Below are 27,062 nucleotides of genomic sequence, written 5' to 3'. Positions count from 1 at the left end.
CGCCACTGTACTCCAGCCTGAGTGACAGAGTGAGACTCTGTCTCACAGACAGACAGACAGACAGATAAGATTCATTATTTTCTACGAAAATCTCCTATCTTTTCATTCACTAAAACATATTTTCCTTTACATCCTGAGTATATTTAAACAGTTGCTGTATAATCAATCCTTCTTTACTAAGTCCAATAACTGGGTCATTTTAGACTATTCATTGACTTTTATTTCTTTTTTCTTGAGTATAAGTCACATTTTCCTATTATCCAGATAGACACTGCAAGTAACAAGCTACAGAAACTCAGAATTCTGTTATGTTCCACCAAAGAGAAGTGCCCTCCACTCCTGTTTTAGTGCAGTTAACTTGGCTATAGTGAAACTACAAACTTCTCCCATACAGTAAGCAGCAGCTAGAAATGCCAGTTCATTTCTTTTAGCCTTAGTTGGAAATGTGGTTCGGGGGTCAGCGAGACTTGGGGGAAGGTTAAAATTGGGCCTCCCCCGAACCCCTGCTGGCTCTCTCGATTTCTCTTTGTTGTGGTTGCCCTAAGGATTGCCTATTCCAGCTTTAGCTGCCCAGCATGGAAAAGACTGGGAAGTGATCAAAGGCTAACGGTCATCAGAAATAAGAAATTTCCCCAGTGCAATTCTCTTCTTCCAAATGCCAGCCCCCATCTCTCTGGTCTCCACCTGCCCTTTGGTTACTCTCTAGTGTCTTCAGGTAGTTCTTGTATTTCTGTCCACAATTTATACATGTTATCAATGAGAGGACTGGGCCCACAATAGCTACTCAGTTATTAACTGTAACTGTTGTAGCTGGACATGGTGGTGTGCACCTACAGTCCCAGCTGCTTAGTAGGCTGAGGTGGGAGGACTGCTTGAGCTCAGGAATCCTAGGCTGCAGTGAGCTAGGATTGCGCCACTGCACTCCAGCCAGGGCAACAGACTCTGTCTCTTAAAAAAATAAAAACCTTTTTTTAATTGTTTTTGAATTTGTTGTAATATTAATTAATGCTTAGGCTACATCCAAGGGTGAGAAATTAAATACCGTGAACAAAAACGTAAACAGGAGACTGACCCGAAGAAGAGAACCCAAGAGATTCTGTCCCCCATTCTTTAGTCCTGGCAACTGGTCAAAAGGAACGCCCCAAAACAAAATAATATAAAGTCGGCCGGGCGCGGTGGCTCAAGCCTGTAATCCCAGCACTTTGGGAGGCCGAGACGGGTGGATCACCAGGTCAGGAGATCGAGACCATCCTGGTTAACACAGTGAAACCCCGTCTCTACTAAAAATACGAAAAACTAGCCGGGCGACGTGGCGGGCGCCTGTAGTCCCAGCTACTCGGGAGGCTGAGGCAGGAGAATGGCGTGAACCCGGGAGGCGGAGCTTGCAGTGAGCTGAGATCCGGCCACTGCACTCCAGCCTGGGCGGCAGAGCGAGACTCCGTCTCAAAAAAAAAAAAAAAAAAAAAAAAAAAAACAAAATAATATAAAGTCATAAGAGATAACTCTGATATGGTTAGGCTATGGAGACACTGGATCTACAGGTACTTTCATTTCTTTTCTCTATTTTTCCATGCTGTGACATGTTATAAAATTTCACAAATTTAAAATGAATGAGGTCACGTACTGGTGGCTTGTGCCTGTAATCCCAGCACTCTGAGAGGCCAAAGTGGGAGGATTAAGTCCAGGAGTTCAAGACCAGCCTGGCAAACACGGTGAAACCCTGTCTCTACAAAAATACAGAAAGTAGCTGGGCGCGGTGGTGTGCGCCTGCAGTCCCAGCTACTCGAGAGCCTGAGGTAGGAGGATCGCTTGAGCCTGGGAGGTGGAGCTTGCAGTGAGCCGAGACTGTGCAAGCGACAGAGTGTGACCCTGTCTCAAAAAATAAAATAAACAAATTAAAAACATTAAGGTGGTATGAGTCCTGTCCTGCCTTGCAATTTATTCTGAAACCAGGGAAGAATATATTCCAAAAACAAAAAATACTATGTTATGTGGGTAGTAGGAGGACATATACAGTATATTCTCCGAAGACCATACCACTATCCACATGGAAGGACCATAGATTCCTTCTCCAACCTCTGCTACTTATAAGTGACCTAAGACACCTTTCACAACCTGGGAATAACTACTGCATTTCATTCTTGAGCTTGCACAATATGAAGACTGGAAAAGAGATCCTAAGAACACTAAGGCCTGTACATAGATATACATATGGTAAACTGCCTTTCTTTCAGGTGCCAAAAAGGGAAACTGAGTAAACAACATTTCACAATTTCAAACAAACAAGTTAATAAAATATTCAGTTCATCAAAGTGCAACACTCACATTCTTTAGTAACATATTCTCCAGATTTCAAAGTAGCTAATTCTATCAGAGTAAGAACCCCACTAAGGGACCTCTTAGAGTTTATACTTTGTAATAAAACTATTTGACTTTTTAAGCTACATATACTTTGAAAAAAAAAAGAAAAAAGACAATAGTAAAAAATAAGAGAATTATAGTTCAATACTACTAATCCTCTCTTCTGGGAAATAGTCCTTGTAACTCAAAGCACATACCTTGCAAATTTGTGCTGACTCAATACAAGTACATTGCCTCGGATTTCTGCTACAATTTTGCTTTTATCCTCAGGACGACCGTGCTCCAATACATGTTGGATTACATAATTTCCATATTGATCCTGTTTGAGAAACAGTAAGAGAAATAAAATATATGTGAAAGCCAGTTCTGTGGGTTACCTAAGTCCTTATGTCTAATTAAGACCTTTCTTTTAGCACCATAATGGTTTATATGAATACTAATGAACACACAACAATTTTTAAAACAGGTGGTAACATTTTTCTCTATTATTACAAAACAGGAACATATTACTAGACAATAGAATATACATATTCATTCTTAAAAGGGGAGGGAGTGTTAAGGCAATAAATATTCATTTTTCTCAAACACATATACAAATGGTTCACCGCACCTATCTATAACAGAGAAAAACTGGAAATATTTATGTCCAACAAAAAACAAGGGCATACCTAATTATTTAATCAGTGGTATAAGCAGAAAATGTATCAAAGCTAAAAACAAGAAATCAACAAATCAACTTATTTCATTTAACAATTATGAAACAGAGACCCAGAGGGATCAAATGTCTACCTAAGGTGACACCACAAGTACATGACAGAGTTCTGGAAGTCAGACCTCCTGACTCCAGGGCTAGGGCTCAATTCACTACTCATATTCATAAAACACAAACCAAGCTGCTCTGAATACAAATACAACCACAAGATTTAAGGGTATTTAAAACACATTAACCTCTTCTGGAACCTACACTGACAAAACACACAAACTCTGGCCCTGAACGAGCCCACAGGTGTTTGCAGTTCCTCTACTGGCAACTCCACTACCTGTACAAGCTGCTCTGTGTGCTGGTGAAGCTCCTCTAAAATAGGGAGTGTCTGGTCAGGGAGACAGTGCTCCAGGATTCTCTGAATCACTCGGCAGCCATAAGGATGTGTGGACAAGGCAAATACCTAGGGTAGACAAACACAAATGAGAGGCAAAAATGACAGTCACCAACTTCAGTGCTTCAGTATTGTTTATATATATATATAATCCCACTGATCTTCACAAATGAACTTGATGGCATTTAAGTTCTCTCTACATATAATAAGGTGTGTGTATGTAAATAAACTCATTGCTTATTTTAGGAATTCATAGATGTGCATAATTCAGAGCAGAAAAGGACTTTTCCAAGCCATCAAGAAACAGATAACTAGTCAAAGTCATGAAAAACACACTTAGTTAAGAGAGTCAAGTGTGTCAACTGACAACCTCTCCAAAAGACAGCGCTAACAACAGAAAAGGGAAGGACTGGGACCAAATCCTGAATGCTTTCACACTGCCAGAACAACCAGAATGCAATGTTCTGATTTAACAGTGATGTTTTTCAGCAACAAGGTTCTTTTGCTGGGTTTGGAGCAACAGAAAAGCACACTACCCTTGAGATTCTCCCCTTCCTAGCTTAATGGCATACACCTCACAACTGTAATCAAGAACAATAATAAGAGCAATAATAGCAGCTAACACTTACTGGATGCTTGCCAAGTGTAAGTCATCACACCCAGTGCTTTCTGTATGATTTTGTTTTGTTTTGGAGACAAGGTCTCACTCTATCACCCAGGCTGGAGCGCAATGGTGATCACAGCTCACTGCAGCCTTGAGCTCTTGCACTCAGGTCATCCTCCTGCCTCAGCTTCCCAAGTTGCTGGGATTACAGGCACTTGCCACCACATCTGGCTACTTAAAAAAAAAAAATTGTGTGTAGAGATGGAGACTCGCTATGTTGCCCAGGCTGCTCCTGCACTCCTAGCCTTAAGCAATCCTCCCACCTTGGCCTCCCAAAGTGCTTATTCTTACAGGTGCAAGCCAACACACCTAGCCTTATGTGTAACCTTATACATGTAGCTTTATGCTTACAACTATAAAGATAAACAGTATACTGTATGGTTTTGCTTGAATTTAGCTTTATAAAAATGCTACACTTGTAGTCTGGAGCAACTTAATTTATTTCACGCAACATTATGATTCCCATGTTCATTTACAATACTGTAAGTTTCTGTAGTTTATTCTGCATGGTATACAGAAAGAAATTGGCTGAGTATATGTTTTTTTTTTTTTTTTTTTTTTGGAGACAAGAGTTTCACGCTTGTTGCCTAGGCAGGAGTGCAACAGCACCATCTCGGCTCACTGCAACCTCCGCCTCCCGGGTTCAAGCAATTCTTCTGCCTCAGCCTCCCAAGTAGCTGGGATTACAGGCACCAGTTAATTTTTTTGCATTTCTAGTAAAACGGGGTTTCACTATGTTGGTCAGGCTGGTCTCAAACTACTGACCTCAGGTGAGCCACCCGTCTCAGACTCCCAAAGTGCTGGGATTACAGGCATGAGCCACCGTGCCCGGCCATGTATATGACATTTTTAAAAAATGCAATCCCCTGCTCATGGTCATCTGGGTTGCTTAAGTCTTTTAAGAGAATAATGGTGTTTAAACATGTCTAAATAGGTCTTGTGGTATATATGTACAGATATTTCAACAGGATCACAGAAATTACAAAGGTTGAAATTTGAAAGACAATACTAAATTATTTTCCAAAATGGTTGTGTCAATGTCTATTCCCACCAGCAATGTATCTCTTTTCTGTCAGCACACAGCAACTGATGAGTAAGCAATAGTCTATCATTTGTGGCTTAATTTTGCATTTTCCTTGTTCCTAATGCAACTGAGTATTTTTTCATGTCTACTGGCAATTTGTGTTTCTTCTATGAAAAGTCAACTTGTGTTTTGGGCTCACTTTTACATCATGTTGTATTGTTTTCCTTCATTACAGAGAGGTTCGTTATACACTCTAGTTATCAATTCTTTGACAGTTGCATCTTGAAAGTATTCTCTCCTGGTGGCTTAATCGTTTTACCTTTTTTGTTGGATACTTCCATAAACGTAACATCTTAATGTTAAAGTAAACAGATCTACCCTTTTTTCATTAACTCAGAAACTCCCAATAACCACGTGGGTTGCTGTCAGTAATCAACCATTGTGGTCATTGAGCAAACAGCAAAACCTAAAGATTACTACACATCACATATCACTCTATACTCTGCAGTACATACAATTATACCTGAAAATCTATGTGTTTTTTCTCATTTTTCCCCCTTCCCTAAAGAAAAACCAATTTCACACACCCAAAAGGGAGCTGAGTTTTACTGTCCTGTCCCATCCACCTTATGAGACTGTAAGGACTTTGTGTTTTGGCAAAAAAGCAAAAACAAAAAAACAAAACAAACAACAACAACAACAAAACACTATAACCAATTCAGAGGCAATTCTGGAAAAAGGTATTTATATATAAAAGTAACAATCTTACTTGGAAGTTGACGCTAAGAAGAGCTTTTTTGACATACAGGAAAACAGGAGAAACTAGAAGTTATCTCTGGTTATGTGGTCATTTAATACAATTCAAACCAACCTGGAGTGCATCCCCTCCAAAAAAATTTAAGCAAGAAGCACCTTGTTATTTTAAAGATATATTCACACATGACCTACAACATTAGTTCCATAAATTACCTGAATTTTAAACCAAATTTAAAACGAAAGCACTGAAAGAATAAATAGTACTTAACCAAGGGAAATAATTTATTCTTCAAATAGGAGATTTCATCTTAACAACTCTTATGACTGTGTTTCATCCCAATATGAGCAGACATCTGCATTAACAGACGGAAAGAAGGCCCAGAGACCCAGACACTTGGCAACACATAGACAGGTACTTGACAGCACTATACAGGACTGCTTTTTACTGCAGTCTAAAGTACATTAAGATCAGGCACAGTGGCTCATGCCTGTAATCCCAGCAACTTCGGGAGGCTGAGGCAGGTGGATTGCTTGAGTGCAGGAATTCAAGACCAGCCTGGGCAACATGGTGAGGCCACTGTCTCTACAAAATATTTTAAAATGAGCCAGATGTGGTGGTATGTGCCTGTAATTCCAGCTACTTGGGAGGCTGAGGTGGAAGGACTGCTTGAACCTGGCAGTTCAAGGCTGTAGTGAGCCGTGATGGTGCCACTGCACTCCAGCCTGGGCAACAGAGCAGGATCCAGTCTCAAAAACACAAAGTACATTAAGCACATTGACAACATGCCACAAATCCTATTCTGTTTTCTGCTCACAAAGGAAATAAATTTGTTTCAATTATTGCTCTCCTGGGTCACTTACCTGTCCTTTAAACGCATCGATGATAAATTGCAAAGACTGGGGCTGTACACATTCAATGCATTTCTGAACCACGTGATTGCCATTCTGATCTTTCACACACTTCAAGACATGGCCATCTAGTTCCCGAACCATCTCATTCTATTGGAGACAAAGAAAGCACCACCAGAATCACAGCAAGCAAACATGTGGACAAAGAATATTCTTTTCACCAAACATGAAAGCACTACTGAACAGAGAATCTGTGATGATTAAAGTGGAATAGCAACTGTGGAACAATGACAACAAACAGGGAAACAAATGAGGACCTGAGTCTTTTCATACATTAGCAAATTTACAGTAAAATTTCCAACAATAAATTTACTGTACCAATAACCAGTAACCAAAAAGATTTCACACCGGTAAAAACAAAAAACAAAGAAAAAGCTTTTAAGAGTGCTTTTTTTTTTGGAGACGGAGTCTTGCTCTGTCTCTCAGACTAGAGTACAGCAGTGGCATGATCTCAGCTCACTGCAACCTCCACCTCCCAGGTTCAAGCAATTCTCCTATCTCAGCCTCCCAAGTAGCTGGGATTACAGGTGTGAACCACCACACCTGGCTAATTTTTGTATTTTTAGTAGAGATGGGGTTTTGCCATGTTGGTCAGGCTGTCTCAAACTCCTGGCCTCAGGAGATCTGCCCTCTTCGGCCTCCCAAAGTGTTGGAATTACAGGCGTGAGCCACCGCACCCGGCCAACTCTTAGAGCTTAAAAAAAAAATAAAGCGTAGACATCTTCAAATACAAAGCAGCCTACATCAGGAACAGACACTCCTTAACTTACGAAAGAATTACATTCCAATAAACCTGTTATAAGTTTTCATCATTAACTAAAAAACGCATTTAAATATCCCTAATTTACAGAACATCATAGCTAATCCTAGGCCCTCAGAAATGCTCAGAGCACTTACAGTACCCTAGAGTTGGACAAAATTATCTAACACAGAGGCTGTTTTATAATTTAAAAAAAAAAAAATTATAGGCCAGACACAGTGGCTCATTCCTGTAATCCCAGCATTTGGGAGGCCTAGGCGGGCAGATCACAAGGTCAGGAGTTCAAGACCAGCCTGGCCAAGATGGTGAAACCCCATCTCTACTAAAAACGCAAAAATTAGCCGGGCATGGTGGTGCGCGCCTGTAAATTCAGCTACTCGGGAGATTGAGGCAGAAGAATTTCTTGAACCGGGGAGGCAGAGGTTGCAGTGAGCCAAGTTGTGCCACCGTATTACAGCTGAGTGACAGAGCAAGGCTCCGTCTCAAAAAAAAAAATTATTTTATATACATACATATAAATAAAAAATAAAAACAATAAAAAATATTCAAAGTACAGTTTTTACTGAAGCATAATGCTTTCACATCATTTGTAAGTTGAAACATCATAAGTCAGGGGCTATTTGTACACTGTATTAAAGAATTTCTACATGGCACACAGCCACAGTCCCAGCTACTCTGAAGGCTGAGGTGGGAGGATCACCTGAGCCCAGGAGTTTGAGGCTGCAGTGAGCTATGATAATGCCACCAGAAGCCTGGGTGACAGAGCAACACCCTGTCTCTAAAAATAAAACAAAACTAAACCAAACTAAAGAATTTCACATACAATTCATCATGTTTTTATTATGACAACCCTGTAAAGTATTCCTAGTAATGATACTAATTAAGCTAGAGTTTACCCCTGGTTAGGCAAACCTCTAAGTGTGTAAGACATTTTAATTAAATTTTCCTAACAATCTTATGGAGTGGACACCACCATAGGTGGAGAAACCAAGGAAGAGGCAAATTAAAAGACTTACAAAACTATAGACCTAGATTCCCAAGATTCAAACCCAAGCAATCTGGCTGAACTGTATGATAAACTACTATGTCAGTAAACCAAACTGTCAACAATACATTATCCTGAACACCCCAACTCTGCTGGTATATAAAAGAAACTGAGACAGAGGAGGCTTAAGTCACATATTTCAAACTATGGATAGAAAGTGACAGAATTAGAATTCTAGCCTAAGCTGTAACTCCAACACCTATGATCTTACTACTAGGCCATAGTGACTGCAGAGTCAGCAGGAATGGTTCTCAGTTAATTAATGAAAAGTGTGCAAACACAGGAAGTAGATGAAATAGCCAGAAACTGAGTCTGTGAGTAGGAAATGGGTGATGGTGACAGGATATATAGAGAGAGAGACACTGGGATTTCGACTGGAGCCCTTCCCCCAAACTCACTGTCCCAGGTCTTAGGTATCTTGAAATTAAATGCCTGCACTATGGCTATATCTGGTGCCTCCTGCCTAATTTCCTTGCTATCTCCAATCTCTGTACGTTGGCTAAACTGTGTTGCCAGTGGATTTATGTTAGAAGACTGCAAGTCATGTCAAAATAGTGATGCTAATGAATGCAATGTCTTAAATGCCCAAAATGTTGAGTACCTCAAAGCAACTAAGATATCATCTAATTAAAGAAATTAAAGATTACAATGGCAGGGGCTAAAGAAGCAAAAGGCAAGAGACACAGTGATTAAGTGTCAGAAGGGAATTAATTTTTTTTTTTTTTTTTGGAAACAGGGTCTCTTAGGATCTGTCATCCAGGCTGGAGTACAGTGGTGCAATCATGGCTCACTGTAGCCTCAACCTCCTGGGCTCAAGCAATCCTCCTACCTCAGCCCCCCAGGCAGCTGAGACTACAGGAGTGCACCACCAGCCCCAGTTAACTTTTTATAGAGACGGGGTTTCACCATGCTGCGCAGGCTGGTCCTGGGCCCTAGCAATCTACCTACCTTGGCCTCCCAAAGTGCTGAGATTACAGGCATAAGCCACTGTGCTGGGCCCAGAAGAGAATAATTTACTCTGAAAATACAATTATGGGAATGATGGGAACTGTGGGAATAATTATGACAATGAAGCTTATACAAAAATAAAGTCAAGGAATACTTATAAACAAAAAGAAGGAGAGATGGCTTCTCTGGATATTTTTGTGATCCAGAAGAAATAAAAATTCCAACAAAGATGAGTTAGTTTTACCTAAAATGGCAAACTTGCATCTAGAAAGAGTAAAATAATCTATGGTAGGAAGCATAAGTCAGGCCCAGAACAAGACACCACAGAGAAACATAACCAGAAAAAATACGTGAAAAATATAACACAGAAAAGAACAATAGCTGGGTGTGGTATCTCACACCTGTAATCCCAGCACTTTGGGAGGCCAAATCGATCGAGTCCAGGGGTTCAAGACCAGCCTGGACAACATGGTAGAAACCCCATCTCTACCAAAAATACACACATTATCCAGGGGTAGTGGCGCATGTCTGTAGTTCCAGCTACTCAGGAGGCTAATATGGGAGGACCACTTCAGCTCAGGAGGTTGAGGCTGCAGCAAGGCACAATTGTGCCACTGCACTCCAGCCTGGGTGACAGAGTGAGACCTTGTCTCCAAAAAGAAAGAAAGAAAAAAAAAAGAAAGACAAGAAAATTAAAGAAGAAAAATTCAACTATCTATGAAAATCCAAGAAAAATTAAAATTGGCAATGATCTGAATATTAAAAGAAAATTAAAAATAGCTTCACACTTGCTTCTAATTACTTATACTTTCTTATTAATGCTACATCTCTAGTACTAAGCACTGAATAAATGAACTCCAGACCTGCTCTATCTCCAGCATTCCTCTCTCCCTTCACCAGCATCATGGCACATACCTATGAAACTCACCACTTTAAAAACTTTGGACTTCTTCAGACTTTAACTGCCACTGCCAACACCAGTGCAGTGTTCTGGATTGGTTTAGTATGACTCAGGGGTGTTGGGTGTCTTGTCTGGCTCAGAACTTGAGTCCATAACAAAGATTCTCATTACCGAACTTTGTTCTCAGTGAGGGCAAGTGGGTCATCATTGCCAGACAAAAGGCCAACCAACCCCTTAAATGAGAAGGGCTCAGTGAGCTCACAGTCCGAAAGCTGCAGGCTCAGATGAGAAGCACCAGAGGCTGGAGGCACTGCCTAGCACAAACACAACTGTAGCATGCCCTGCCTGTGGGTCTGTTTTGCTTCCTGGGCCCTGTGGTGTCTGCAGTGCTCACTGGACCCACACCGTGACTTGTCGAGAAGCTGTGGGCCTGTTCAGGTGATTTCTCTGTCAGTTCCCCACTCACAGCACCTAACTATTCTCATTTCTGTTCCTTCTTCCCTGTCTAACTCTTCTTTAGCCTTGCCTTCTCCTGCAAAGCCGGCCCTCAGGGACGCTGGGAAGGGTGAGGGGTCCTTCTCATGTCCTCACCACTGCTCACCACCATGGCTCTTCCCCACCAGACTGCACTCTGCGGGCAGGGATCAGCTGTTAGTCATCTCTGTGCTGATGAAGTCTGGCACAGAGTAGGCTTCAGGTCAATGTACCAGGCTATGCACCATGCTGGGCAGGCCCTTGCTCAATAGATGTTGGTGGGATGAAAGAACAGGAGAGAAGGAGTAAAATAATAAGGAAGGTGGGTTGGATGAAAGTTTGACTTGTTGGAGAAAATGATGGCTTATTAGTATTTTACCTGCTTTAATTCATGGAGGAAAAAAAAAAACCACCACCTGTAAAATTGAACCTATTAAAGGCTAAGTTCTAGCCAATGGAAGAGTATTGGATACCACAGGTTTTAATACAAGATACTTGATCTACAATAAATTTAAATTATTTGCACAGTTCATGCGTGCCATGCACAAAAAGGCAGCCATAAGCAACAATGCAAAACCATAAAAGAAAACTGAAAATTGACAGAATTACAGGGTTCACTACATGTACCATGGAGAAACATCAAACACCAAGAGAAAAGTTAAAGGGGAAACTTACAATTACCTGCTGGTCTGAAGGAATAAACTCAAGAGCTTTCTGGATAACACGGCAGCCATACATCTGTAGTGCCAATGACAGGACATGGCCTCGAATCCGTTCTGCCAAAGCCAGCTTCTGTTCAAGACTGCCAAACTAGACATAATGTGTGGGTGAACACCATTACTTAAGTAGAAGGAAATAAACCAGAGAAAGCAAAGCATTCATTATTCTGCATCAACCATTGGCATAACCTCTTTTAGCCCTGATACCTGTGATTAACTAAACCTTTTATTTAAAGAGCCATTGTTTCTTCAAGCCAGTAGTTCTCGGCCTCTAATTATGAATAACCCTTTTTAATGTTAAAAAGTTTCTCAGATACCCAACAATAGTAGTTTCACTATTAATATCTGCTAAGCAAACACATAATTCCTCAAAACTGTCATTAAAACATACTATTAAATGAATCCGGCCAGGTGCAGTGGCTCACACCTGTAAACCCAGCACTTTGGGAGGCCAAGGAGGGTGGATCACCTGAGGTCAGGAGTTCGAGACCAGCCTGGTCAACATGGCAAAACCCCGCCTCTACTAAAAACACAAAAATTGGCCAGGCATGGTGGCACGCTCCTGTAACCGCAGCTACTCGGGAGGCTGAGGCAGGAGAATCGCCTGAACCCAGGAGGCAGAGGTTACATTACAGTGAGCTGAGAAAGCACTACCACACTCCAGCCTGCCCAAAAGAGTGAGACTGTGTGTCAAAAAAAAAAAAAAAAGAATCCATATTCTCTTACTGCCAAAGCACACACGGACACACTGTTTTGAAGTAGCATTCTACATCATTAAGAGAACTGATTTTTTTTTCCTCCTATTTACACAAGGTAACAGAATTGGGAGGGGAAAATTAGCACAACCAAGAAGTAAGACTATACAATGTTAAAATTCTACTTAGAATGATTTTCCATCCTTGGCTTTTTATTTTCATTTGAATCACATAATCATGAGATTGGAGGAGACGTTATGAATTATCAGCCCATCCAACCTCCTCATTCTCCCAAAGGGAACTAAGATCCAGAGAAGTTCTCAAGCTTGGTCCAAATCATATGGCTATAATCTACTGTATATTTTGTTACCCCAAGGTACATCAGCCTCCAGAACTAGAGAGCTCAGTATTTTTATATATGTGACAAAATGGCAGTGCAAAATCATTCTAAAATCAAAAATACAAATCATGTTTAGATTGATTTCTTAGTCTAAAGTTGAAGAATTCAGGGTGAAAAAACATAAGTCTTCATGAAAAAACTTGGGAAGGTAACATTTGAATATGTCATTTTTTCATCTTCATACAAATCAAACTGAATGAGATGTTAAGACATTTACAGATTTGTTTTGTGGTAGGTAATGTGCAGAATTCCAGCATTTTCCTCCCCATACCAGACTCCTCCTCATCTCGAAGTTTTGTGCCATTCTGCATCTATAACTTAGGGTTGCCAATACCAGATAATAAGGACTACAACGGTAAGCAAAAAAATCCCTGCCTCTCTGAAATTTTGCTTTATTAGAGGAAAAAGACATTAACCTAACAATCTCATTCTTTCCAAAGACAATGATAAAAAAAAGTGAACATTATTCAAATTAACAGAAGTAAAACAAGAAATCAAGGCCAAACGATCAGCCAAGCAGCAGCACTGAACAATTCTTGTGACCCTAGCTGATAATGAAACATACTGGAGTTGGTGTCCAAAGACAATTCTCTTAAGAACCTTAGAAAAATTTGTTTTTGGCAATATTTTATTGTGATCCTGCTAAAACTACTTTACAGGGATTATTTCCTCTTTAAGTGATATGTTTTGTGAAACCATTGTAACAATCTGAAATAATGTGCTGGGTTCTAAATGGGGACACCAGTTTTCGAAACACATTTCCAAAATAGACTGGCATTATCTGCTTGGGTATTTAAACCATACAGAATAGACAGACTGCTTCTAATGAATTGGAAAAACACGAAAAAGCTCTTCAAAAAGGCCACACACCCTTCATTCTGAAGACTGGAATGGGACTGCTATTCTTAAAAAGGCTAATGAAAATCAAAATGCTCTGCAGATTCTCTGAAGTCAAAGGATAGAAAGAACAAAGGCTTACTTCAAAGAACTTCTGAATGACGTAATTTCCAAACACATCTACCATGAGTTGGTAAGCAGCCTGGAGGATTTCATTGAAGACAAGCTGGCGCTCAGCTGGTGTGGCACGCTCCAATTTCAGCTGAATGAATCTGAAGTACAAAGTAAAAAGGGCAATCACAGCACTGAAGGAAGACCTGGAGATACGTCAGAGTACCTCGGTTTGTAGACTGCATCCGTTCTGAAATGCGTGTGAGTGAGCATGTGTGCACACACATGCACACAATAAACCAAACTTTATTTGAATGAGTCACCTGAACTCCCCTGAATAATTTTTAAATAGAGGAAGGCCCTAACTTAATTGAGCTTTGAAAATTACTTATAAATGTTGGTATATTTCATTCCAGTAGGGCATGTCTACTGAATCTTATTTATATGCAAGGTGGGAGGAGATGAAAAGGGGGTGGGAGGGCAGGGGTGAAGAAAGAGAGGAGGGGTGGAGGGAGACATAACACAACATGTACCCTACTTGACTTTTTCCTTTAGAAACCAGCCTCACATCAAAGAACTAAAAGCTTACTGTCCTTACTATATTCTTTAACTTATTTGCATATAAAACAGCATCCATCAGCTAGCTACTCGGGAGGCTGAGGCAGGAGAATGACCTGAACCCGGGAGGCGGAGCTTGCAGTGAGCCGAGATTGCGCCACTGCACTCCAACCTAGGCGACAGAGAGATACTCTGTCTCAAAAAACAAAACAAAACAAAATAAAACAAAAACAAAAACAAAACAGTATTCATTATCTTCCAAAGTAGTAGCAGTCTGCCTTTTTTTAGTCCAGATGATCAGTATCAGGAAAATCATGTTGCCTCTCAATCTAGCCTATAGAATTCAAATATGAGAAATTTTGGCCCAGTAGCAAGCTGGCAGAACTTAAGGAGGAGGTAGCTTCTGCAGAAACTCTTTTACTGGACACAGTCAAAAGAAAGAAACAGAAACAGAAATGGGAAAGAAGGACGGTGTTGTCACCATAATTATGCTCTACCCTCGGACCAGATACGCTTTCTGTGAAGCCCACTGCAGCAGCCCAACAGGAAGGGGTAACCCAAACCAAAATCTGTCTTCTATAATAGTTTCTTCTCTCATCTCTACGTAGACTGTCACTTCTACAGAGTGGAACAACAAAGGAAGGTGGTAGAGCCGTCTTACTCCTAAGCACCCTAGATCAAACTTGTATTTGAATAGCATCTCTTCAAGAGCAAAAGATTCTTCATAATGTTTAAAGCAGCCAAAGTATATGTATGTCTTTGTTTTCATGTTTGTTTCTTAAATCCCTATGAAATAATGTGATGCAAACTAAGAGGCACGCTTTTTAAAAAATCACTATATGGCATTTTATTTCAGTGGATACCCATCTGAGCCTAGACAGTTAAGGCATTAAAATCTTGGTTACCTTAAAGTGCCAAAGTCAAGTACGCACCTGGACCCATGCTGGTCTTGGGAAAATTCCATTATATGTCCAGCAATCTCCCGCAGTTGTAAATTGGGGTACCGGTTGTTTCGAAAATCTTCCAAAAGCCTGCTCCTGCCAGAAGGCATGACATCAGACATTCCATATCGCAAACGAGAGGAAGAGAAAAGAGTGCTGCTCGGGCTGAAGAGGCTGGAGGCGCTGCTTGCACTGCGGTACTTGGCTTCAGCGCCTGGAGCAGCAGAGATGTATCTTCCACTGCCGTTCGTGAGTCCTCCTGTTGGTTACAGAGCAGGAGAACTTAAGACCATTCTTAAGAAACTTCACTCAAGAGAGGAAAAAGCATTCCCACACCCGAAAGCCTGCACCATTTCTGATTTCTTCAATGCTGTTGTTTTTGTGTTAAGACAATTCTATTAGCGTCATGGCTTTCGTAGGTCAACTCAACAACCTGGAAGGAAACTTCTGCACAAAGATTGAGATGGGAATGCTTTTACCGTTGATGGTAGACTGCTAGTAAGACTGGAGCAACAGCTAGCATGGCCCCTAGTAATGAAATGAGGACGGAAATATGCCTACCAGGTGAACCCAGCACCTGAGTACCACCAATAAAAACTCAGAAAATGCAAAACACACTCAGACTTGAGTGGTTTTCCATTCTGAGATCTGTGGAGATGCCTTTCATTCTTGAATAACCCCCATTTCCATCTGAAACCCACTCTAAGAAATCAGGCATCCAGATTGGTCTGTTTTATACAGAGCACCCCGTGAAAAAGCTTTCTTTCAAGGAATGATTTTGCCACTAAATAGAAGTGTGAAAATCACTAAGACATTCCAGGCCATGAATGAGACATAATGAGTAGAAGATAGCAGATACCTTAAAAATGAAAAATTTTCGAGTTTTCATTACAAATGGACAGCTCTTAACAATTTCTATTGTGACACAGCCTGAAATGACCATACTTTCAACAACCTTCATGCCATTGATAATGCTGTTTTGACGGGTGACGAGGGAATAAAATTGCGAATCTCTAGACAGATAAACATATGACCAAAAGGCATATCAAAACATGTAACAGGCCAGGTGCAGTGGCTGATGTCCATAACCCCAACACTTTGGGAGGTCGAGGCAGGAGGATGGCTTGAGCCTAAGAGTTCGAGACCAGCCTGGACAACAGAGAGAGACCCCATCTCTAAAAAAATATAAATAAATAAATAATTGGCTGGGTGTGGTGATGCACACCTGTAGTCCTAACTACTTGGGATGTTGAGATAGGAAGATCACCTGAGCCCAGCAGGTCGAGGCTGCAGTAAGCCATGATCGCACCACTCCATTCCAGTCTGGAAAACAGAGCAAGATCTTGTCTCCAAAAAAACAAGTATAGCAGCATAATAAATTATGAGTATTTTTAAATAACAGGCCGTGCATGGTGGCTCACACCTGTAATCCCAGCACTTTGGGAGGCCGAGGCGGGCGGATCATGAGGTCGGGAGATCAAGACCACCCTGGCTAACATGGTAAAACCCCGCCTCTACTAAAAAATACAAAAAAAAAAAATTAGCTGCGCGTGGTTGGGGGGGCGCCTGTAATCCCAGCTACTTGGGAGGCTGAGGCAGGAGAAAGGTGAACCTGGGAGGCAGAGCTTGCAGTGAGCTGAGATCGTGCCACTGCACTCCAGCCTGGGCGACAGAGCAAGACTCCGTCTTAAAAAAAAAAAAAAAAAAAAAAAACAGTTCTTATTTTATTATCTTTTTTAAAATTTTGATTGCAATAGAAAAAAGATGTCAAGCCTTTCTGGGGTTGTTTACCCCACCTCCTTTTAAACAAAAAGGCCAAAGTAGGTAAGACATATTACATAAACCACAAAAAGTTTAGATGAATAACAATTAAAAATCCACAAGAAAAGTCATCCAACATTAACTACTTCTCAGCTCTTCACAAGTTTTAATAAATGTCTGGTTTGAGGTTTAATGGTAGCCACAAAAAGATACCCAGGCTGGACTTCACAGAATCCCAGGGCCCAGCTTCAAAAGTCTGGGTCTCAATCAAAGTGATGAAACCACCAAAAGAAAACGGCTCAATGTTGAAATCTGTAAAATATTTACTGAGGATTTGTCCTAAGCCCAATTCTATGTTAGAAGGTTTTTCACATACACTTTCTTTGGAATTCTCACTGGCATTTTGGAAAAGGAGTTTGTAACTCCCATTTATGTAACAGAAAATTAAGCCCAGAGAGATGAAATGTTCATCCAAAGATATAAAACCCAAAAGTGTCATGGCCAGAATTCAGAACAGGGCTCTTGACTCCAGGGTCAGGGTCCTTTTGGGGTCTGAAATTCATTTTCGGACTCACTTTCATCAAGTTTTCTTGTTCTACAGAACGTTCTTGTCAAATTCCACAGTATTTCTGAATTCAAATGAAAAGTGATTTTTTTTTAAAGGAAAGTAAGAAAGGAGATTAATATGAAAAGAAAACAGCAGTCATAAGACTGTTCTTTTATTTATTTATTTATTTATTTATTTATTTATTTTTGAGACGGAGTCTTGCTCTTTCGCCCAGGCTGGAGTGCAACGGTGCAATCTCAGCTCACTGCAATCTCTACCTCCCAGGTTGAAGCAATTCTCCCACCTCAGCCTTCCAAGTAGCTGGAACTACAGGTGTGCGCCACCACACCCAGCTAATTTTTGTATTTTTAGTAGAGATGGGGTTTCACTGTGTTGGCCAGACAGATCCTGAACTCCTGACCTCAAGAGATCCGCCCATCTCAGCTTCCCAAAGTGCTGGGATTACAGGCATAAGCCACAGCACCCAGCCAAGAGACTGTTCTTTATTCCATTTCAGAAACAATTCTGTCTCACCTGTCTGAGGCTGCGGAGAAATGGGCAAAGAGGTGGTAACAGGGTAGGTTGGCAGGTATGGGGAAAGTGTGGCAACAGCAACATGCCAAAGAAGAAGGGATGGGGCGAACACACAATGTTTTGAAAACAATTTAAAGGGATTTTAAGAAGCTGGTCACTGACCAAAATGGAAGGTAAATTATAAAGGAGCCAGGTCCTTGGTAATGATGTTTAATGATGAGACAAACCAACCCTGAACACTGCCCTACCACTATACTTCCAGTTATATAAGCCAATAAATGCACTTACTGTTTAAGCCACTCTGTTGGATGTTCTGTTATTTTGGGCAAAAACATAATGACTAATCCACACAAAGGACTAGACTGAATAACAGTTAATATGCGTACAAAAATGGTTAATACATTTACTGTGAGGTTTTGATTTTTGCCTCTTACCTCCTTAGATGTCAGACAAGTATATACTACAAGGACATTCATGCACACACACATACACACAGTTTTTATTACTAAGAAATATAGACATCTCTGAAGAGAAATTTTCCCAGGTACTAAATTATAAATGGCAAACTAACAGTTCACAGACATATTTTGTTTGAGCCAAGTAGTACTTCTTTCAACATCAAGCCAATGCTTAAATTTTTGCTCTAAATTGTAATTATCTTGTTTTTGAAAAAAATGTGTGACAAATAGTAAATATTTGACCATTGGTAAATATTTGTTGACTGAATCTCATTTAGATGGCGAATGTGCATCAATGTGCTGATTCACAATAGTCTGAATACCAACATGTACTTGCACCCAAACCACTATAGCTCTGGGGGTTTCGGGGCAACACTCTGGAAGTGTTTAAATTTGCAACTGTTTTAAAAGAAACATTTCTCGCCTGGGCGCGGTGGCTCAAGCCTGTAATCCCAGCACTTTGGGAGGCCGAGACAGGCGGATCACGAGGTCAGGAGATCGAGACCATCCTGGCTAACACGGTGAAACCCCGTCTCTACTAAAAAATACAAAAAACTAGCCCGGCGAGGTGGCGGGCGCCTGTAGTCCCAGCTACTCGGGAGGCTGAGTCAGGAGAATGGCGTAAACCCGGGAGGCGGAGCTTGCAGTGAGCTGAGATCCGGCCACTGCACTCCAGCCTGGGCCACAGAGCGAGACTGCGTCTCCAAACAAAAAAAAAAAAAAAAAGAAAGAAACATTTCTCATAAGTCCTCAAAGGGACAGTGGTGGATTTCATAGGTCTGTGTCCTATGACAACTTTCCACAGACAGTAAGGGCTTAAATGTTTTATTTAAATTAATAAGCGCTTCAGTTATTTTGCATAATTGCATATAAGGGATTTCTGCCAGCAGCCATGTAGTATGTCATGCCCTTGCTACGTGGAATGTTCTCATTTACTTGCTTTTTGTACTCACAGATCTTCTCACTTTTAAAGAAAAATTCCCAAGGTCCCCAATATCTAGTTCTGTGTTTAATACAACCAGAAGCAACAATGTTCATCAAAATGTGTTTTAAAAATAAGTTCTCTCCAATTCATTCTCCAACACAACACCAAGGTAGCCCTAAATTAAATAAAACCATGAAGACTGATCATCTCAGTGCATGATTAATAAGGAGTCCAAAATACGTTAATTGTCACATAGTTAGTTTTACAGCTGATAAGTCTCCTTCAGAGAACCAAGTGAGAAATCACAAAATAATCATTTTAATTCAGAATGGGGAAATACCTAAACACATACATGACTACTGGTTACTGACCAGTAACTTAGAAACCTCTCCTTCAGTTCAAGCAAGGACAGAGAAAGGTATTTTGCGTTTGAGCTGTGCTTTTCCTAAAAAACTAAAAGGCACATAAAACCCTAAAGATAAAGAACAGAAAGAATACATTTTAAGAGGATGATAATTCCTATCATGATAATAAAACTAAATGCTTTTTAGTTTAGAACTAAATTTCAGTTATAAATGCTTTCATTCTTTTGCCCTGGACAGCTTATGAACTTTTGAGCTCATTTTTACTATTATATATTTCATTTCTGAAGTAATGAACAGCCATAACAATTTCTTCCCAGGCAAATGAAAAGCCTGGGTGTTGTCAACAAAAAACTACCTGCTACCTCTTGATGTTTAAGAGTTTCTAAATGATACAGTCCGGGGATTGTGCAGAAAACTATAAGCATGGAGAAGCATTCTAAGAAATGAGGGGTGAGAAAGGGTGGAGTAGGATAAGGAGATCTATGGGTAGGCAGGGCGTGAAACCACTACAGTCAGTCTTTGGGGACACTCATCTCCACATCCCTTACTTTTTTCTCTTTGAGATGGGAAGCAGAATTTACTAGAGTCAGATGTTTCCGTTATAAGTGAGAGTTTAAGGTTTTCTATGTAAAGCATATACAAACCACAAAACAGAGTTACAGATCTAGTTAAGAAAATTCATATTTACTAACTATGATTAATAATTACAAAAACAATACTGTTAAACTGAGACATGCAACACATAATTAGGTCAAACAAAATAAATAATTGCAACATCTGTCTTGTTCAGGGTCACAACATATTTTATATGTACACATTCATGGGTACATATGCATGTATGGGGGAGATGGGAGAGGAAGATTGAGAGAGATTTCACTTATTAAAATAGTGCATTTTATGCTAACAAATTTGGCAGTTTAGATGAAATGGACAAATTCCTGAAAAGTCACAAATTACCAAAACTGACTCAAGAAAAAATAAAAATCTGAATCTATAAGACCTGTAAGAGGTAAAGAAATGGGGTAAGTAAAAATCTTACTACAAGTAAATGTCCAGGCTAAGATTGCCTTACCTGGTCAAGTTTATCAAATGTCTAAAGAAATAATGCGGATACTCCACAAACTCTTCTAGAAAATAGAGGGGGATGCTACACTTCGAAGTTCATGCTATGAGGTCAATATCACCCTGACACCAAGCCACAACAAATACCTCACGAGAAAGAAAAACACACATCCTTCATTAATACAGATTCAAAAATTCTCAACAAAAATACAAACACACCGAACCGAACATGACCAAAGTAAGAGGTATATATGGAATGCAGGGTTGGATTAATATCTGAAAATCAATTAATGTAACATACCACATTCACAGAATACAGGATAAAAGTCACATGATCATCAGTTAAGATGTATATCTGGAATGCAGGGTTGGATTAACATCTGAAAATCAATTAATGTAACATACCACATTCACAGAATACAGGACAAAAGCCACAAGATCGTCAAATAGAGAAAAAACAGCCAGGCAAGGTGGCGCACACCTGTAATCCCAGAACTTTGGGAGGCCAAAGCGGGCAGATCAAGAGGTCAAGAGATCGAGACCATCCTAGCTAACACGGTGAAACCCCGTCTCTACTAAAAATACAAAAAATTAGCCGGCATGGTGACAGGCGCCTGTAGTCCCAGCTACCTGGGACGCTGAGGCAGGAGAATGGCATGAACCCGGGAGGCGGGGGTTGCAGCAAGCCAAGATTGCACCACTGCACTCCAGCCTGGGCGACAGAGCAAGACTCTATCTCAAAAAAAAAAAAAAAAAAGAGCAGAAAACACACTTGACAAAAACTAAAACCCATTCACAACAAAAACTCACTACAAACTTAGGCTAGAAGGAAACTTTCCCAACCTAATAAAGGGCATCTACTAAAAACCAACTGTTTTAGATTATGCTTAATGTATTAGATTATGCTTAATGGTAAAAGACAAATGCTTTACCCCCAGCCCCCGCCAAGATCAGGAACAAGGGAAGGATGTGTGCTCTTACTTCTTCCATTTAACACTGTCCAGGTCGAGTACCGTTTATCCAAAATACTTGGGACCAGAAGTGTTTCAGACTTTAAAAGTCTTTCAGATTTTGGAATACTTGCATTATATTTACCAGCTGAGCATCCTAATATGAGAATCAAAAATTCTAGAGCATTTCCTTTGAGCTTTGTTGACTTGCAACAAAGACTTTGTTGACACTCCAAAAACTTCTGGGTTTTGCAGCATTTCAGAATTTTGATTTGGGATTCTCAACCTGTACTGGAGGTTCTACACAGTGCAATCAGACAAGAAAAAGAAAAGTCATCCAGATTGGAAAATGGCTTTTATTCTTAGATGATATGATCTTATACGTAGAAAATCCTACAGATTCCACCCAAAAACCATTAGAACTAATAATAACTGACTACAGCGAGGCTGCAGTATATAAGATCAACATACAAAAACCAAATGTATTTCTATAAGCAAGCAATAGTCGATCGAAAGATAAAACCAGAACACAATTCTATTTGTAATAGCATCAAAAATATATGCAATTAGGAATAAATTTAACAGAAACAGTGCAAGAGCTGTACACCAAAATTATGAAGGAAAACGGTGCTAGGACAACTAGAAACGCATGTGCAAAAAGATGAACCCTGACCTGACACCCAAAATTAACTCAAAATGGATCAGACTTATATTTAAGAGATAAAACAATAAATTTTTTTAGAGCAAAACATGAGAAAATATTCCCCCAAGAGTTTGAGTTAGGCAAAGATTTCTTCGATACTATTTCAAAACCAAGATAAATTGGACCCCATCAAAATAAAAAACTACTGCATTTTAAAAGACAACATTTTAAAAATGAAAAAAAGAGACCAGCCTGGCCAACATGGTTAAACCTCATCTCTACTAAAAATAAAAAATTAGCTGGGCATGGTGGCACGTGCCTGTAATCCCAGTTACACAGGAGACTGAGGCAAGAGAATTTCTTGAACCGGGAGGCAGAAGTTGGAGTAAGCCAAGATCATGCCACTGCATTCCAACCTGGGCCACAGAGTGAAACTCATCTCAAAAAAATAAATAAAATAAAATAAAGAAAAAAAGGAGCCAGGAACAGTAGCTCACACCTGTAATCCTAGTGCTTTCAGAGGCCAAGGCAAGAGGATCACTGGAGGCCCAGAGTTCAAGACACCCTGACCAACATAGCAAGACTTGGTTTCTACCAAAAAAAACATTATTTTAATTAGCCAGGTATGGTGGTGTGTGCTTATAGTACCAGCTACTTGGAAAGTTGGGGTGGAAAGATCTTTTGAGCCCAAGAGTTTAAGGTTACAGTGGGCTATGATAGCACCACTGCATTCCAGTCTGGGCAACGGAGCAAGACCCTGTCTCAAACAATAAAAACGGGGGTGGGGAATAGAACTCAAAAAGGTTTGTTTTTAGTCTGAACTATAGACAATCAGTAATGAAAAACCACACCACTCAGTAAGTGATTTTTAAATAAATAATAGGAAAAATTACTAAACAGGTCACTGATTTTGTTAGACGATACTAACACATATCTGCCTACTGGGACAAAGTGTAAAAATGACAAGATGGGGAAAAGATCCACAAGAGATACAGGCTGATATGCGCATTCAAACACTAGCTTTGTGGTTGGTATCATTAAGCAACATTCACTAAGACATGCTGAGTTTTAAGGAGTGAAGAGTTCTTTTGAGTATTCAACACAATGAATATAAAATGCTTAGTATGGCTGCTCATCACTGCTGATGGCTGGTGGCAGCAGTGAAGTAGTATTAACCACAGAAGCTATATTAGGTGTGGGCCAGAAAGAAATGTTAAGTTTCTTATACTAAAATGTCTTTAAGACCTCTTTACGGAGATCGTTAGAAACCAAGTAGCACAACTCTATTTTCTCAAGGAAACAGACTGAGCTGAGGCAAAGCTGTACTAATTGAGACAAAGAGTTCCTCAGGAATGGCATATATGAAACATGTACTACACACAAGTCTAATGCAAATGTACAGGAAGAAACTGCATAAACAAGGTGAATGCAGTTATGTTAAACATAAAACTAAAAAAAAGTTATGTTAAACATAAAACTAGGCAGGCAACAAGTCATCTGACAAGAAATAACTCACACTAATAGTTATTTCCTTCTTCAAAGGGAAAACATGAATTAAGAGGTAGTATTACATTAAACTGCTGATACTTTAGAAAGAGGAAAGGTATTATGCATGAAAGTAACACTTCTGGCTCCATTTCCATGCACCAAGGAACCACAGCCTTTTATTTTATTTTATCTTAACTTATTTTGAAACAGGATCTTACGCTGTTGCTCAGGTTGGAGTGCAGTGGCATGATCTCAGCTCACTGCAGCCTGTCTCCCAGGTTCAAGCAATTCTCCCACCTCAGCCTCCCAAGGAGGTAGGACTACAGGCACGTGCCACCATGCCTGGCTAATTTTTGTATTTTTTGGCAGAGGTGGGTTTCACTATGTTGGCCAGGCTGGTCTTGAACTCCTGACCTCAAGTGATCTGCCTACCTCGGCCTCCCAAAGTGCTGGGCTTACAGATGGTGAGCCACCGTGCCTGACCCATTTATTTTTATAAATAAAGTTTTATTAGAAGATAGCTACATATTCACTCATTTACATTTTGTCTGTGGTTGCTTTCACACTTCAACAGCAGAGTAGAATATTCACTACAGACACCATCTGGCCTATAAAACCTAAAACATTTACTATCTGGTTCTTTATGAAAAAAATTTTAGCAGGTTCAGGTTGTTTAGTACGTAGTATGGGATGACATAGTTCACCTGTTTTAAAACCAAGAAATTAAGATATATATTTCTGGATTTGATAATGGACTGGTTCAAGATACCCTGAGTATATCATGTGACAGGATATACACTGAAACTGCATGCTTTGGAGTCAAATATGCTTGATTCTAAATCTGTTCAAATCCAAGATGATCTAGGCTAGGCAAGATATTTAAGTCCTCAGACACGAAATAATACCTATACCTTCCAGGGTTGTATGTACAGGACCCAAAACCATTAACACCAGCAGGTAAATGCCAGGTCAATTAACACTGGTTCCTTCCTTCTAGCCACATATCAAACTGGGAGTTTGACACCCCTCTCCAGATTTTGCATTAACCCCCAGTCTTTAAAGCTAGGCATTGTGTCACTAGGAAACACTGTTGGGGAATGTACCCCATCCCCGTGTCTACTTATTATACCCCATCCCCTACTAATCAGGAATGTCACAGTAACTTTTATAAAGTGATGTTCATATATAACCTGAGAAAATGAGTTCTACAACTACAGTTCTTACTGTATAAAACTTCAGGATACGCACACACATGCCAATGTGTATATATAAACATAGTTTTGACTTGAAACTCGCCTCTTTCAAACTCAAAGCTGTCACTCTTAGGTCTAGAATAATAAGTCTATTACGCTACCCACTTCAGACTTCTCTTGAATCCTATAAATCACTTTCTAGTCTGCCTATCCAAACGAAGGTATCCTGTTTGTTTTTAGTCAGTTCTCACTTCTGAGTCCATGAAGCCACTTTTAATCTCGCTGGTTAAAAACAGAATCTTCTTGGTAAAGTGGCCACACATGCTGATTTGGCCACGACAGTCCTGATTTAGGCCTATCATCACCAAGTAATTATTCATAGCACCCCCTTCCACTCATAAAAGTGTTATGGTTAGCATGATACATTATATGGTGACTCTACATCTATGACTCAATTTTCCCCATCTAGCAAATCAACCAGTACTTCAAACTTAATACGTAACTGTAGGAGAGAAGTATGCACCATGTTTGAGATAAGAAAATATCTCCCATGTCCTGAAAGATTTAGAGATTTGCCACCAAAAAAAAAAAAAGGTAATATAATTTTCTTTTCATTCTTACAGCCTGCTGCTTGGGATCCTCTTTTTCTTTCCCTATTTTCTAGACTCTAGATGGTAATATTTTAAAATCCCATGCATTAAAACAACCTAAATATTTAACAGGGAAATATACATTTCCTCATTAGCATACTGTATAATTTGAGAGTTTATATCTACAAATATTTTAAAATATGGCAAAATTTTAAAAATCAAATGCTTTTTGTGAAAAAGCAAGATATTATATGTACATATAGCAGAGGGGAAACTTTGAAAAGAAATAAGGCAAAATATTAATTGTGGTGGTATTGCAGGTGGTGATACTAGGTGATTAAATTCTGTCTCTGCGTTTCCTAGCTTCACTGAAATGAACCTGTGTTTATATTGTTTACATGGAAATACTCTCACAGGTAGCCAAAGAATAAAATGTTCATAATAAAGCTAACTGAATATACAGGGAATGTACCCAACTATAGTAAAGCCAAAACTGCTACACTATCTATAGGTACAGCCTGAATAACATGAGGTATTTACGGAAGGCACAGAACACCCAGGACACTTCTAGTATAAAGGGACTGTCCTTTGCTTATGCAAAGTTCTTGTAATGTCATCGGTGGCAAGAGAGTTCTAGAGTTCAAGGTGGTGTTAGAGTAATGGTTCTTACCCAGGTTTAAGCTTGAAGAGGATCCATGTGAAGAGAGGGAAGGAGGTGGTGTCTGTGAATGTCCTGGTCCCTGACTAGGGAGAGGCATGCCCACGGGTCCAGGAGAGGAGGAAAAGCTAAGGCCGTTATAAAAACTGTGTCCAATGGGGGTCAAGCTGCTCGATGTCCTCTTATAAAGGTCACTGCTGCCAGTCAGGGAGTCACGGCGGGAGCCACTGCCAGTGTTGGAGTTTGCAACTAAAATGGAATTAAAACAATGCAGATAAGAACAGGCCTGTTCTTCGAAGAACAAGCCCAGTGACCTGTTCCTAACACTTTGATCCAGACTCCTTACCACCGCAAATTTGTCAGCAGAGACAGCCTAACTGTTAATGTAGCAGTACTAGGGGCAGATAAGTAATAAAGAGGACATGGCTCAGGTTAACATGACCATCAAACGTATGCCAAATTTACCTTCCTATGGGGTGTTGTATATTATAGGATAAGGGAGGGTTAAAAAGCTCTGACGGCCACATGAGCTATGGAAAAGGTGGAAGAAAATGGACTAGAAGAATGTCTTTCATCAATTGAAAAGGTTCAAGTAGAAAAATGGGATACAGAAAAAAGATTTGTAAATGGGGTGCTGCCCCACTACACAAGACTTATATATTGAAAGCCTGTTTTCTCAGTGGGTTCA

At 40.0% G+C, this 27,062-nt stretch overlaps 1 protein-coding gene and 1 non-coding gene across 24 annotated transcripts in view; both read right to left on the bottom strand.

Moving 5' to 3' along the window:
- Positions 1–27,062, bottom strand: part of PUM1 (pumilio RNA binding family member 1) — a 130,976-nt gene that overhangs the window by 7,569 nt on the left and 96,345 nt on the right. For 15 of the 23 annotated variants that reach the window (XM_033227396.1, XM_033227405.1, XM_033227401.1 and 12 more), the window contains 7 exons: positions 26,387–26,623; positions 15,192–15,459; positions 13,733–13,862; positions 11,615–11,749; positions 6,764–6,901; positions 3,402–3,527; positions 2,559–2,680 (listed from right to left, as the gene is read on the bottom strand). In XM_033227396.1, the coding sequence (XP_033083287.1) occupies positions 2,559–2,680; positions 3,402–3,527; positions 6,764–6,901; positions 11,615–11,749; positions 13,733–13,862; positions 15,192–15,459; positions 26,387–26,623 (1,156 nt within the window). The remainder of the gene's footprint in view (positions 1–2,558; positions 2,681–3,401; positions 3,528–6,763; positions 6,902–11,614; positions 11,750–13,732; positions 13,863–15,191; positions 15,460–26,386; positions 26,624–27,062) is intronic. The other 8 variants (XM_033227398.1, XM_033227418.1, XM_033227404.1 and 5 more) reach the window with 3 other exon arrangements.
- LOC117094048 lies at positions 10,596–10,680 on the bottom strand. Its single transcript, XR_004441375.1, has one exon. It is a non-coding gene; the product is annotated as a small nucleolar RNA SNORD103/SNORD85 (small nucleolar RNA).

Source organism: Trachypithecus francoisi, unplaced genomic scaffold, assembly GCF_009764315.1.
Source record: "Trachypithecus francoisi isolate TF-2019V2 unplaced genomic scaffold, Tfra_2.0 Lachesis_group12, whole genome shotgun sequence".
Taxonomy (NCBI): Eukaryota; Metazoa; Chordata; class Mammalia; order Primates; family Cercopithecidae; genus Trachypithecus; species Trachypithecus francoisi.
The sequence above is the reverse complement of the archived record's forward strand: the minus strand, read 5'-3'. Positions and strand labels throughout refer to the sequence as shown.